Raw genomic sequence first — 15,868 nt, 5'->3', positions numbered from 1 at the left:
TGGGACTAGAGGTGCCTGCCACCATGCCTGGCTAATTTTTTGTATTTTTTAGTAGAGACGGGGTTTCACCGTGTTAGCCAGGATGGTCTCGATCTCCTGACCTCGTGATCCGCCTGCCTCGGCCTCCCAAAGTGCTGGGATTACAGGTGTGAGCTACCGCACCACATAAGCCAATTTCTATGCAAAGATCTTCCCCTTCAGCCACTGCCACCCCCCATCCTAGGCACTGCAGACGAGCTGAGAACTAAGCCCACCTTCAGGTGGCAAGAGTGCTTTCTCCTCATTCACTCTAGCTTGCCATCCACAGCCTCCATGCATTCAGACGCAAGTCACTTATTAATTAATTCCCTCACAACACATTTCCTGAGGGCCTGCCTCCTATATGCCAGGCATTGTGCATATTGCACAAGAACATTTATCTCTCAACGCACTGAATCGGGTTTATGGGATCAGGAAGAAGGCAAGGGGAGTGGCATGTAAATCATGTGTCCTGTGCCTACCAGGATGCTTGTCTGCTGCACAGATTTCTGGTGGATCAGGAAGGACACAGCCCACAGACTCAACTCCTCTTTCAGGGCTCGGCTGGCTGCTGCCCCGAAGGCCTGGCTCTCACTGGCATGAGCTCTGCACCAGTGTTTTCTCAAGCCTCAGGACACACCCCAGTCACCAGGAAGGCTTGAGAAAACACAGAATGCTGAGCCCACCCTGAAACTCCTGATGCAGTAAGTAGTGAGGTACCAACAAGAACAGAAAAAGGCAGAAACACTAAAGAAGGTGCCTGTATTCTCCGAGCTTCCCTGATGAGGTGTATCCTATCAAACCCCATTCCCTTAGGTGTTGCAGAATGCTTGGAGAAAAGACTAAAGAAGCGAGGTCTCCATTTAATGAAGTCCATTGAGAGAACCAAGTCTAGAAAGTTCACCAGGTCCTGAGCAAGAACAGGGGACAAACTAGGGCCTGATTGGCCTGCTTTTTCACTTGCATTGTAAGCTTTATGTGTTACAGTGTCATTAAATCTAGAGAGACCAGGACTCAACCTATGGTAATAAAAATAAATCTGTGCAATACTGGGGAGCTTCAAAGCTAGATGTAATTATCTCTCATAGATGAAACCCAGCAGGTGAGCCCTGGCCCAGGAATAGCTCATTTTCTCCCTACCTACAGCTGTGCCCGGGCTGAAGCCGCTGACGCTGGGCTTGAGGGGTGCCTTCCCCTGCCTCCAACTTGCCTCCTCTCTCAGGCACCTCATCCTCCACCTAGTGTTATTATGAAATCAAGTGGCCTGTAGAAGGAGGACTGGGAGAATGTCAAGAATCCCTCCCCTCTCCAGTCCTTCCTCCCTTCCTCCCATGCCCCATGACTTTCTAAACTCAACTGCAATGAATAGGTGGTGAGAACATGCAACAGCATTTCCTAGAACAGGATTTTCTACCTCCTTTTGGAAATCACTTATCTTATTCCCATAGTGCCCTAATTCCAACAGTATATGACATATATAATGAGAATGTCATATGAGCTAAGAAGGCTGAAGACCCATGCCTTAAGGCTAACCAGCTTCCAGAAGAATCCTTAAACCTACATTCCATTTCCATACCAATCCTGGGTGTCCTAACTTGCTCAATACCAGGAGTATCTATCAAGTTAGTAGGTGCCTAGGGGAATCTAGATGTCATTTTCAGCCCTTTCTCTTTCCCACACCCAGCAGAAATGGATGTGAGATCTCGCAATGAGCATCTAAAGTTTTCAGGATTGTTACTAGGACAACCACACCTGAAAGCTTTCCTTTGACTCAGTCTACCCTGTGCCCATTCAACCCCCATGTCAGCCCTCATCTGCTTCCAGCCCAACTTCTATTTTGGTGCCTCATTTTAATTGTTTTTTGTTTGTTTGTTTGTTTGTTTTTCTGGCCTCAGATCAATCCCTCTATCTCTGGTCTGATGTTGCAATTTCTCCTTTTTATCTTGGGTATTTTAGGCCATGTATGTGGAAATTTGACGCATGTGACCCCCTTTGGCACAGTCTGACATTTCTCAAATTCACCTCATTTCTGATCTCTGGTTCTGGAAATTATGAAGTCAGAAAGTCCCACGAAGGCTTATGTTTACTGGCATTACAAGGGCGGACATCATGTCTGTCTTACTTTCCTATTGCCTCCCATATTACCCAGCACATAATAGGTGTCAGACAAATATTTTTTATGAACAAATGGATTATAGATATATCACACCATGGGCAGACTAATATAATTTTTATTGTGTGAGTATGTTAAGTGTTTCTGGACAACTGATAAGGTTATATTTCTAACCCAAAGGATTAATGTTCACAAAGTACTTTGAAATCCACAAAACAATAATGCTGTAAAAGAGTCAACTATTCTCTGGTGGAGATGATCAGAGGAACAGATTGTACAATTCATTTGGGACTTAAAAGGTAGATATGAGTAAAGGTGGAAAGAAAATGGGACATGATGAGAAAACAATCAATAAACAAATTAAAACTCACCTTTATCATAATCATCATTCTCAATTGCATCTTCTTGAAGTTTCTGAAGTTTTAATCTTAAGGATATTACCTATGTTGGTATAAAGGGGAAAAAATAAAGAATTATGATAGAATTCAAGCAAACATTTTTGTGAAAACTAAGAACATTTAGAAACTATTTCAAAATGAACTTCATTCTCTTTTAAAAAATGCACATTTTTTTCAATGCCAGATGCATTAGTTTCTCCAAAAAAAGAGCTTATGTAAAGAATAAATGTAATTTGAGCATAACATCCACATAAAAAGTTAAAATGTTATTTTATTTTAAACAAAAACATCACACTGTGCCTTTATCCGCATGAAGAAATGCATAAGGAGAAGGAACACAAGTTTCCTGACCAAATGGTCTCTGTTCTAAACATCACATTAAACTTATGAAGGTAAACACACCAAAACTGGAAGAGAAGCCAAGAGAAAAAGAGCATGAACTTAAGCTCAGCAGGTCATCCTGAAAGCTTGAGTAAGAATGATGGCAAAGCTCTCACAAAACGCTTCTGAGAAGCCCTAAGGTTCAAATATTTTCCATTACAGAAAAGGGCACAGTCTTATTTAACCCACATGGAGACTCAGTGATCCAGTTACTTCTCTGAGTGTTACCAATAGGTTGACTTAGCAACACTGATATGGTCTGGCTGTGTCCCCACCCAAATCTCATCTTGAACTGTAGCTCCCATAATTCCCACATGTTGTGGGAGGTCATTCAATCATGGAGGTGGGTCTTTCCCATGCTGTTCTCATGATAATTAGTAAGTCTCATGAGATCTGATGGTTTTATAAAAGGGAGTCCCCCTGCACAAGCTCCCTCTTGCCTGCCACCATGTAAGATGTGCCTTTCTCCTCCTTTGCCTTCCACCATGATTGTGAGGCCTCCCCAACAATATGGAACTGTGAGTCCATTAAACCTCTTTCTTGGGTATGTCTTTATTAGCAGCATGAGAACTGACCAATACAATCATTGTTCTTCTCAACAGGAGACCCAAAGATTTACTGACAATGAATCCTTGGCCTACCAATGAATGGATTTGGGCTTGCTCCCTGAAAAACGTCTTCCTCCTTCTTTGCCTGGCTCACACCTACATTTCCTTCAACCCCTAGCACAAGTGCTGTCTCCTCCAGTCTGTGTTAAATGTCCCTCCTCTATACCTCCATTGTGACCTGTACTTGCTTCTATTCACAGACCCATTCAACAAATATTTACTGAGTGCCTCTTAGGTATCAGGCCCTGTTTGTATTGTGTTGGTGTACCAAGGATACATCATAAAATGCTTAGCCCTCTAGACTTACATTCTAGGCAAAAACATAATACAGTCAGCCCTTGAACAACACAAGGATTATGGGCACCAACCCCTGCCCTCACAGTTGAAAATCTGTGTAGAACTGACTTCCCCAAAACTTAACTACTAATAGCTGACTGTTGACCAGACACCTTACCAAAAACATAAACAGTTGATTAACACACATTTTGTATTATATGCTGTATTCTTACAATAAAAGCAAACTGGAAAAAAGAAAATGTTATTTAAAAATCATTGAGAAAAAAATAAATCCAACATGGACTAGATGACAAAAAAATCTTTAAAAATAGAAAATAAACTTCCTATTCATTAAGTGGAAGTGGGTCATCATCAAGGTCTTCATCCTCATCATCTTCAACTTGAGTAGGTTGAGGAGGAGGAAGAGGGGTTGGTCTTGCTGTCTCAGGGGTGGCAGAGTGAAAGAGAAACTGCATATAAGTGACCCTTGCAGCTCAAATCCCTGTTGTTCCAAGGGTCAACTGTAAGTTTTATGGCACCTTAGCAAGTGACTAATGCTATGAAAAAGGAAAAGGGAGAACCACATTATGGGGATCAGGGATGCTGGTAGAGGGTGGAGGTTGCAATTTGAAATCTGATCTCCTTGAGATGGTAACAATTACGCAAAGATTTAAAAGCGGTAAGGTAGTGAACCATGAGGCTGTCTGGGAGAAAAACATTGCCACAGAGGGAAGAACCAGTACAAAGGCTCAGGCAGAAGTGTTTCTGGTAAGAAAGCAAGAAGTGAACGTGAAATGAAAAGCAAGTGGGAGCAAGAATGCCACTGGATCTGGGACAGATTGATGGAAGGGAAAACTGTAGAAAACGAGGTCACACAGGTAATGAGGACTGTGTCAAGAAGAGACACGAAGACCATTTAAAAGTTCTGATTTTACTCTGAAGTTCATGGGGGCCACTGGAGAGTTTGGGGTGGAAGAGCACATGATCTGACTTACATTTTAAACAGTTTCACTCTGGCTGCTGTTAGTAAGAGCAAAAGAAGGGAGGCCAGGTAAGAGGCCATAGTAACGTTCAGGAAGGAGACGACAGGAGCTTGGATGATAGTGAGGATGGTGGCAATGGCAAAGATGGTAAGATGTGATCTGATTCCGGATATATTCAAAAGATCACTGGTTAAATATAGAGCCAACAGGATTTGCTAATACCTCACAGGTGGGGTCTGAGGAAAACGCACCAGGATGATGCCAATGTTTGTTTTGTTTTTTGTTTTTTGTTTTCTGAGCCACTGGAAGAACGGAGGACTTACTACACCAGGCTATAGCCATCATTTTGCTTTGTTTGGTTTTATCTGTGTATATCATTCGACCTTGAGCATCTGGAGGGCAAGAACTATTTTGCATCCATGTATAAGACGCTAGTACTTACCCTCACTTGATTTTTCCACTGCTTTGGGCACATGGAAAGAGTACAAGTGCCTCTCTCCTTGTTCTGCTGAACAGGGTATGAGTGGCAATGATGGGGTTACCTCTATGCTGAAGCATTTGATCGCTCTTGTAGGACTCCCTAACATTCTCTTCTTCATGTCTGTGACTAAGGGGGGCACATGTTCAGATGGTGCAGGCTGGGTTCTTGAGTGACTCTATGGAGCAGAGACCCCCTAAAACCTCTGTGGAACACGAAGCATACGCAAGAAACACAATTTTGTTGTGTTGAGCCTGTAACATAGTGTCTGTTACCAGCCTATCCTAACTAACACAATCTCCAAAGCCTAGCATAAGGCATTGTACTAGTTGTCATTGACAAACACTTTCTGAATGAATGAAAGAATGAATGAATAATCATATTAACCCCTTTGTCCTTGACTTGCTCTATATTACAACTGCAAAATTTACCACTAACTTAGTCCCGTATATTAGGGAGAGAAGCAAGGCTCTGTGAGTGTTTGAAGGCCACATAAAGCTATAGCATTACCATCACCACACCCAAATAATGGTATCGTTAAACATTTATTAGAATAGAAGCTGAAGAAATGCAGGAAACAGGGTCAGAGAAAAAAATTCATTTATAGCCAAAGCCCACCCCACGATGCCCACCTTGTCCAGTGATCTCTATAAGGCCTTGAATGGACTGCCCTAGGATATGTCTGAATACCCATCTTTGCTAGAAGCACAGCCCCAGTGGCCATGTCTTGCACGGTACCACAACCCTGCCTGTGGAATGTCCTATCATGCCCTGCAGGCACAGTCCTTCCTTTTTCACCAGTTTCCATGGCCTTAGGTGGAGCCTACCTTGCAGGGCCCACTCCACTTCCCCTCCTCTGCATGCCTGATCACCAACTGCCTTTATTACTAGCCTCTCAGTCCCACACAACCTCTGGAAATCTTGCTAAGCAGCGATTGCTAAACAGCATAAAATATACACAGTTGATTCTCCTTATTCACAGTACTGTAGTTATGTTCCATAAAGTTTCTGTGAATACTGAATTAGGGAATAATGAAGCATTGCTCCTAGGAGGAAATACAGGGTAGGTTCCCGTGAGCCCCTGGTCAGAATACTTTCCTCAATCAATCAACACATAACCTTGTTCTATGTGTGTTTCTGTTTAAAAACAACTTACTTAATACGTATTAATGATCCATAAACATTGTACTCTGGCCAACAGCACTCTAACTCACACCTGAATGAAGTTTCTGGAGCACCCATATCTTCTCCATCAGGCCCATCACAGCCTTCTCGTGCTTAGGAGCACTAGATGGCATTAGCACTATGCTTGGGGGGGCATTTGCAATGGTGAACTCACCAATAAAGAGCACAAAAACGTTAAAAAAGATGGTATTAAATAGACCACAAAAAGGGTACTAGTTTGTAGTATGAGAGAGAAGGTAGAATGTCATCTGGTCTGACCTTGTCTGACCTGAGTAGAAAGCGTGTACATCAGGTGACCCAAATTTTTTGCCACTCTGTGCAGGTTCAAAATTACCAGCAGGCATGGTGGCTCATGACTGTGATCCCAGTACCTTGGAGGCTGAGGCAGGAGGATCGTTTGAGGCCAGGAGTTCAAGACCAGTCTGGGCAACATGGTGAGACCCTCATCTCTACCCAAAAAAAAAAAAAAAAATAGCCAGGCCTGGTGGCACGCGCCTGTAGTCCCAGCCACTAGGGAGGCTGAGGCAAGAGAATCACCTGAGCCCAGGAGTTCAAGGTTACAGAGAGTTATTATGATGACACCACTGCACCCCAGCCTGGATGACAGAGACCCCCATCTCTTAAAAAAAATAAATTCAAAATGAAAAATGACCATAAAGGTGCCGTGAGTATTGATTTTGGAGTTAACAACAAATTTTAGCAAGTAGATGAATTCACACATATAGAATCCATGAATACTGAGGATCAAGCATCTTTTAGAAGAAGCTGAAACTTAAATTCCTGAGATTCCCATTTTTACTTAAGTAGAAGGGAGAGGAAGTTAAGGAATTAGAATATAATATCAAAAAGGCCCCCAAACACTAGAAATCCTACTCTTTCAAAGGATCTCTTTGGAGATCATTCACCCGATCTTCCGCCCCGTCCCGAGGGCCTCAGCCGCAACCCCAGTGAGCAGTCTGGGGCCTCTGCGTAAGCACCACGGGAAAACAAGTCCCTGAGCAGCCCGCCCCATCACAGACAGTTCCCACTGTCAAGAGGTTCTTCCTCCTATTGAGGCAAACTCTGCCTTCCTGTAAGTCCTGTGCCCTGGGCTGAGTTATTTTCGTCATTCCCACTACTCAGTTAATTCCTCTCCCACACAACAGATACTCAAGTACGGGCTTGCGTTCCTTAATGACAGGGACGCATTCTGAGAAAAGCATTATTAGGTGCCTTCATCATTGGGTGAACATCGTAGATTGTGCTTACACAAATCTGGATGGTGTAGCCCATTTCACACCTAGGCTAGAGGGAAGAGTCTATTGCTCCTGGGCTACAAACCTGTGCAGCCTGTGACTGTACTGAACACTGCAGGCAAGTGTAACACAATGGTAAGGTACTGGTGTATCTAAACATATCTGAACGTAGAAAGGGTACAACAAAAACACTGTATGATAATCTCATAGGACCACTGTCACATCATATATGTGATCCGTCATTGACCAAAATGTCATTATGCAGTACACGAGTGTAACTGAAGATAGTGCCATGTTTTTCCCTGCCCAGGTGTGGGACTGCCATAGACAACAATACTTACACTGCAGAAAAAGTGCATCCAGATTCTACCATTTGAGAGAAGATAGGAATTTAATTTGAGCTATGGGCAGAAGGGAGAGCTTCATTAGCTTTTGACTCAAACTCTCTAAATAGGAGCTATTTCTCTAATGATGACAATGGGCAATTTCTGGGCACTTGCTAGGTGCCAGGTCCTGTCTGAAGCACTTTACTTTGCACATACGATCACATTTAGTTGAATTAACTGGAGAAGAGAAACACCGCAGGAAGGTAGACCCTCTTGCAAAACCCAGGTGAAAGATAACAAGGATCTGAGCCAGGGCAGCGGCCACAGTGGTGAGAGACAGATTAGCAGTAGGACTGAGAGGGCTTGGAGGCCAGCCAGATGTGGAACGAGGGAGAGGGAGGTGTGGAAGATGGTTGTGGTTTCTGGCCTAAGAAACTGGATAGATTCTATGCATTCGAATCAACCAGTATTGGAGGCCCTTCAGAACGGGTTTGGGGGAAAGACAAGGGCCTTGGTTTAGACAATGACTAACCGGAAGACACCACACATCACCCAGAATACAAGCCTGTATCTCTGCTCTGGCCTCAATCCCTCTCTGCATAATAAATCAGAGGGCTGGGCTGAGGTCCCTGAGGGCTGAAAAAGGGCAAACAGGGGCAGGGCTAGGAACATCAGACTATAGATAAAGAACGGAAGGTAGATACTCTTTCGGGGAATGAGCATGAGCTTCTGCAGATTCTCCTCCCAAATGCCTGATGAGTGGGTGCTCCACGTCCCTACTCACATGAACACATCCCCACACACACGCACAAACACCTGAGTGCACACACACCCACAAATACATACACTCACACACGCATGCATACACACACATACACACGCACACACAGCACAAACATGCACACACACGCACACACAGCACAAACATGCACACACACATACACACACGCACACACATGCACACCTATATGCACACACAAACACGAGTGCACACACCCACAAATACATACACTCACACACACATGCACAAACACACACACATGCACACACAGCACAAACATGCACACGCAAACACATACACACAAGTACACACATGCACACCTCTATGCACACACACACACACACACAAACACACATATGTACACACACCAGGATTAAAACACAGTCTGGCAATAGATCAGCCACAGAGCATCTCTACCTGGGTTTCTCTGGGAATTTCTGTGGGTAGAGGAACCCTGCCTACTTCTGGCTATACCCACCTCTCAGATAACTGGATGGACAGCAACATCATAAGGCTAGGCCTTAGATGTCTCCAGTTTGTCCTTATTTCCAAAGCAGCTACATTCTCATTTGAGCCTTAGAACAATCCTATGAGTTGGTGTTATCTCTAAATACGGAAACTGAGAGCCGGAGAGGTTCAATGACCAGAAGCGAAGTCTCCTGACCCTATGGAAGGCAGCAGTCACTGCAGCAGGATGGAAGGGAATGAGTGAAGTGGATGAAGAGCAAGATCGCCCTGATACAGGGCATCCCCATTTTTGTATCTCTCAACCCCTTCCAAACATCACCCAGCTCAATCTCCCCTGCCCCTAGTTTCCTGTCTCAAAGCAGAGCTGAGCTGAGTTAACCACGTCTCACCTAGGCCGGGGCACCCAATGGAGAGCAAATCTGAGCACCTATGTGACAGAGAAGACAAAGGGGAGGGCAGATCTGTGTCCAATTCAAAGAGACAGAAGTGTAGCAACATCCTTGTTCAGCCAGCTCCAAAAGGAGCTGCTGTAGCTTTTAGGAGGATAGCAGTTGAGCCCAGAACCCCTCATTTTCTGCCATCTGCCCAGCGCTAATCTGAGCTCACGACAATCTTAGGCTGCAGAGGTGGAGGAGACACTGACCTCCACCTGCCTCCGGTTTCTCAGCAGGCAGTCCCGCAGCACTGGCTCCCATTTTCTGAGCAGGGTGTCCCAAGAGTGGGCATCCCCCGATCCGCTGCTCCCATCACCACCACAGCCAGCCAATGAGGGATCCAGAGAACTGGAGGAACCAGGGTCCATGTCCGGTAAAGAATGCATCTCACACTCTGGCCTGGAGCTGTTCCCGGCGGCCTGGGCCAAGTCTTCTGAGACCTGTGTAGCCAAGAGACTGAAGGGCCGAGAGAGACATCGAGGGTCCTTATGAGGCCCGTCCAAGCTGGCAGCTTTGGCTCCCATCTCCTGGGGGCTCTGGCAAGGGGACTCGGCCTCTCTGGATGGTGGGCAGCCTTCTGCTTCTCCACGTTCCCTGGCAGAGCCAAGCGAGAGCCGAATAAAGCTAAAGCTTGAGGCAAAGGCACTGTGAGAGCCAGGAGGGGTTGGGGGGTCCTCAGGGCCACAGCCAGGGCTGCAGCTATTGCTACTCAACTCTGCTGATGGCACAGAGCCTGCTGCCTGGACACGCTTTGCTCCATCACTGCAGGCTGCCTCCCAGCTGGCGTCCAAGGTCTCAGAACTGTCCATGGCTGCAAACTCTTGCTGCCACCCAGCATTGCCAGGGCCACACAGCCTGCTAAGCCTGTCAGGCAATCTGGTGCCACCTCTGAGCTGAATCCCAAAGTGTGCCGAGTTTCCTCTCACAGAGGTCACAGAAGGGGCTGTTGCGCTCTTGGAAACAGGGCTCCCAACCAAGAGGCCTCCCAGGTCAAGGCCACACTCTCTGGTCCTGGACTCCGAGTGGTGGGACTCCTCGCCAGGCACCCCTCCTGGGACCCGGAACAGTGTGCCCACTGCTGGGGAAAGGAACCCGATCCCAGGCCCTGTCGAGCTTCTCATGTAGCCCGGCCTCCGTGCCAGCCGCCGCCTCCGAAAGCACGCTGCAGGTGGTAAGCAATCCCGGCTGCCTGGGAAGGAAAGAGAAAACAGCACTATAAACGTGCAGTTCTTACTGGCCCAGCTGGAACTGCATCTGGAGCACATCCCTAGGTTTAAAGGTCATCTCTCAGTACACCTGTCAAAGATAGATGCTGGCTCAGTGGTCCTGGGGCCAATCCATTATGAAAATCCTGACAATCCTCAGGAAGTGTTTGCCTGGAACATGTAGAAATCAGCACAGCATCTCAGCTCCTTGGTTTAGCAGAGCAACTGGCACTGTTGTACGCTATGCCCACAGGTCAGCATGAACACAACCTTGGCAGCTCCTGAACCCTCCAATATCTTGCCTGTTGGTCTTTTATGGCACATCAGTACTCTCATCCTGGAGTAGGCCTGGAAAGCAAATGATGTGAAAGTGGGATGCCAGAGCACGTCTCTAAATGAGATCCAACCACTTACTCCAGCTATTCATTGAATAACATATGAATGTTCACTAGCGGGGCTATCCACATCCCTGCAAGACTGATCTGTTACTGCAGACCATGGATAGCTGGCTGTGCCACAATGTATGGTCATCATCTCATCTCACTCAGTGAATGACAGGAGGCCTGCTTGATGTGTTCTCCAAACCAGTGCTGCATTCCCCTCCCAGCTAGGCTATAGGAATAGGAACAATAACAAATGCTGACTCCTCATTGCCTGGTTCAAACCCTGACTATACCACTTGCTGGTTGTGTGACCTTCCACAAAGTTACTTAACCGCTCTGTGCCTCAGTTTCCCCATCAGTAAAGTGGTGCTATTAACAGCTCTCTCATAAGGTGGTTGTGAGCTTTCAACTAAATGAGTTACTATTTGTAGACAGCTTAGAACAATGTCTGGTACATATGATAAGAGTTATTAAAATGTCATTTTTAGATTGCATAGCATTTTGCTACTCATAATGTGTTTTTAATTTACATTAATTTCATTTACTCCCGCCCAAAACCATGTGAATCAATCAGGCCAGAAACTATAGCTTTCCTTTTATATTAAAGGCAACTGAGATTCAGAGAACTTGACTTTCCAGAACCCCCTGCAAGTAGCCAAGTGACCAGGCCAAAGTCTCTTGACTCTACTGGCCCACACAGAGCTCCCTCATCTCAGGACCCTGCCACATTGCAAATCAGGCATGAAAGTAAAACCAGGCAGCACTAGACACAGCTGTACTCATACCGTGGCCTATGGCGAGAAGTGGAACAAAGCTTCACTCCAGGCCCACACATCCTGCTTTGCTTCCCAGAACAGACACGGTCTTGGACTCTTTGTCCTGTTAAGCCGAGATCAGTAGGCATTAAAGATCCCACTGAGCTACGATCATGGCACATGTCAGCTCCTAAAAGGGGTGGGGTTGGCACTGATAATCTCTGGGAAAATGAGCACAATGACCTCCAGCCCTCTATTTCCTGACTTCAGCATCAGAAGATAACAGAGCCCAAGACTTGCTCACACAGTGACTTGCTCTTGCCAACTGCGGGGAGCCCCAGAAGGGCCAATGCTGCCCGGGGCACACAGAATTCGCAAGCTTGCAGGGAAGGGAGGAAAGGAATCAGGGACCATGAGGTGGTGGTGGAGGAAGTCAGAGTAAAGAAAGGAAGGGAGGCATTTAACACTATAACTCTAGGAGATCGGTACTATTCCCATTTTACAAATAATACAGCTAAAGCTCAGAAAGCCTTACTTTGCCCCAGAACTCCCGGATCATGGTTTCCCAAAGCCCGGACTTGAACTGAGGCTTGTCTGGTTCCAAAGTACACGCCCTTTCAATTCCCTTTGCCTCCAAGTATATCAGTTAGGGCGACAGAGTAAAATGACAGGAAGGCAAAAGAAACATTTCATTTTTTTCTTTCTTTCTTCAAGACAGAGGACATGCGAGTTGAAGCCAGTAGAAAAGGACATGATGAGAGGTACAGAAGGAATCCTTCATCATCCGAGGACATGAGGCTCCCTGCAGTGTCCGGACCCGACCGGCAGGGGGAGCAGTCGGAACAGGGCGGCCGGGCGTTGGGAGGGGGCAGAGAGAGACCCTCAGGGACACTCGCTCATAACCCCTGCAAAGCGAGCAAAACGTTCTCCAGAGGGCAAAGAATCTGAAAGTACGTTAGAGAAAACATTGAATTCTGGCTTCAATTACCAAAGGAAAACAATTCAACAATTTCGCATCTTGAAAAATGAGTCCAGTGAAACCTATATTGTCTGTAGTTTAAAAAGACTTAACTATATTTTATGTAAGTACCAGTCATCCAGATAACCCTTCTGAAGTTAAAAGAAAAAGGCTAAGTAGAAAATTATTTGTTTGAAATTTCATTTCTTTTCAAAGGCCTGAGGGCACTTCAGTCTGAGTAGCCTTTTCTTTTTCTCTTTTTTCTTTTTGAGACAGTCTCACTCTTGTTGCCCAGGCTGGAGTGCAGTGGCATGATCTCGGCTCACTGCTCCCAGGTTCAAGTGATTCTCCTGCCTCAGCCTCCCAAGTAGCTGGAATTGCGGGTGCCCACCAACACGCCCAGCTAATTTTTGTATTTTTAGTAGAGAGGGGGTTTCACCATATTGGCCAGGCTGGTCTTGAACTCCTGATCTCAGGTAGTCCACCTGCCTAGGCCTCCCAAAGTGCTGGGATTACAGTTGTGAGCCACCGCCACCACGCCCAGCCCCTGAGTAACCTTTTTCTAAAACCACTCAACCAAAGGTCCTGAAGTCCTGAAAGCCAGGTTCCAGCTGCAGCACAGTGAGGTTACCCAATGTAAACCCTTGTTTCTACTGGGGCCCTGGGAAGCTGTGATGAGCTGGGGACCAGGAGCAACAAGCACAGGAGGGCAAACATAAGAGAGGTGTTTACCAAACGTGGGAATGAGATACAGGGATCACCTGGCTTCTGCACCCTGCTGAGGGCTCATGCAAACCATCCCCTGGCCATTGGCCTTCCCAGAAGGTGACCCGAATAGCAAAGACTGTCACATACTATGAATCCTAACCCTGAGGGGACAGAGGTCAGATCTGGAGGGCACTGCTGGAATCTGCTAGAAGAATTCCAGGAAATCCATATAAGGCAGGAATGAAATCTGTAGGAAAAACTCCCAGTTTCTCATAACGAAAGGCCATTTTTTCTCACTCTTTTGTCTTCTTTTTTTACTTTTATTTTTTGAGGAAATTTATGACATCCCCTGTGACCAAAATCAATTCTCACTTACATATCCAAGTCTTGCCATCATAGCTTGCAGTTCAATAAGGATTAGGATGCATTCAGACCTTGGAGATAAATACTCCTTCCTAGCACCTAAGTGCAATCAGCTCTGGCAGGAGGTTCAAGAGGGCAGGAAGCAACGTATGGCAAGGTGAAGAAAAAGCACAGAGTGCAGGCAGGTTTTAAGAGCCAGTTAGGAAACAAGCTGTACCCTCTGTGACCTGCGAAACCCAGAGATGCCTCGTTCCACCCATCTAGCCCAGGAACGAACGACTGAGCAGGGAAAGGGAGCCTGGCGCAGCTTTCTCTGCTCCTCAAGGCCTCTTGTCTTGCAACAGATGAATTCTAAAGGGAAGTGCTCATGCCTTACTTCCTCTCTGAAGCACAGACCTGCTTGCCCTGGTAATCTATGACCCCTATCTCCACCTTATCCAACCCAACAAGCTCTGATTGGAGGGAAATGAAAGACAGCAGCTTAGAACAGACCCAGATGTCAATGGGTCTCTATATACAGTCTAAATAGGATGCCTGGAAATTTATGTTGACCTAGCTTAGAAAGAAAATTGGGGCAAGCCAATATTAACCAGCTGGATCGGCAAGAATCCTGCCAGCCCTCCCTCTATGCTCTCCCTTCATCTATCCAAATCCTTCCCAGCCTTCAGCTTCCAATCCCTTCCCCATCAGTTCCCTTCTCCTGATTGCCCAGTTAACAGGGCTTCACCAATTGTCCATATCACTCATTCCCTCCATCACTCATTCCCCACTACGTATTGTTAACACCCGGCACTGTTAGTGATTTTCTGTGGTGGATATGAATTGTTTCCAGTTTATACTACACAGAAGTTTCCTGAGGTCCTTATAATTCCTAAAACAATCCTAGTTTACAGTATATCAGAGAATAAATTAAAATACACATTGGTCAGACAATATTCATTTTTAAATATGAAATCTTAAACATGCAGTTTAAGAAAACATAATACTTAGTTTTTGTCCTGGAGCAGTGGCTCATGCCTGTAATCCCAGCACTTTGGGAGGCTGAGGTGAGTGGATCACTTGAGGTCAGGAGTTCGAGACCAGCGTGGGCAACATGGCAACGCCCCATCTCTACTAAAAATACAAAAATTAGCCTGGTGTGGCGGTGCATGCCTGTAATTCCAGCTACTCAGGAGGCTGAGGCAGGAGAATCACTGGAACCTGGGAGACAGAGGTTGCAGTGAGCCGAGACCGTACCACTGCGCTCCAGCCTGGGTGACAAAGCAAGACCCTTGTCTCAAAAAACAAAACAAAACAAAACAAAATGACTCATGGGCTTGGGAAGGTCACTTGGCTGCCCCGTACCCCAATGATTCCAAAGTCTCCTGAAGGGAAAATGCTGGGACCTCGAGGCTGCTACAGGGAATGCACCAAATAGCAAGAGAAGAACACGACTTTACAAAACATGACTTGTATATAAATTTATAGTGGAAGCATAAAGGAATATATTCTTTTCAGGGAAGGAATTTTAATCCCATCTGTCACGGTTGGGGTAAAAGATCTTAATACATTCAGGCTAACCAAATATTCAGAACCATAAAGAAACAATATATCCCTCCGGATTAATTTGTTTCCAAAGAATCAGAATCCAGTAATAGGCACTAAGCACAAACACTCTACTGAGCCGAAGTCCATCTTCCTTTGATAATTCAGAGAGCACTTAAGGCTTCTGAAGTGCCTTCAGCTCACTGTAATAAGCATCCAGTAAGCAAGGCAAGCGGGGGGTGGAATAAATCAACCTGTACTGTATTTCCAATTTAATCATGTAACCAT

The 15,868-nt window shown here is 45.8% G+C and overlaps 1 protein-coding gene across 3 annotated transcripts in view; it reads right to left on the bottom strand.

The window, feature by feature from the left end:
• DISC1 (DISC1 scaffold protein) overlaps nt 1–15,868 on the bottom strand; it is a 394,443-nt gene that overhangs the window by 322,928 nt on the left and 55,647 nt on the right. For all 3 annotated transcript variants that reach the window (XM_007989799.3, XM_073011848.1, XM_073011849.1), the window contains exons 2-3: nt 9,894–10,873; nt 2,503–2,572 (exon numbers count right to left, since the gene is read on the bottom strand). In XM_007989799.3, coding sequence (XP_007987990.3) covers nt 2,503–2,572; nt 9,894–10,873 — 1,050 coding nt within the window. The remainder of the gene's footprint in view (nt 1–2,502; nt 2,573–9,893; nt 10,874–15,868) is intronic.

This window comes from Chlorocebus sabaeus, chromosome 25 (assembly GCF_047675955.1).
Source record: "Chlorocebus sabaeus isolate Y175 chromosome 25, mChlSab1.0.hap1, whole genome shotgun sequence".
Classification (NCBI taxonomy): domain Eukaryota; kingdom Metazoa; phylum Chordata; class Mammalia; order Primates; family Cercopithecidae; genus Chlorocebus; species Chlorocebus sabaeus.
Note: the sequence above shows the minus strand (reverse complement) of the source record. Positions and strands in the feature narration are given on the sequence as shown.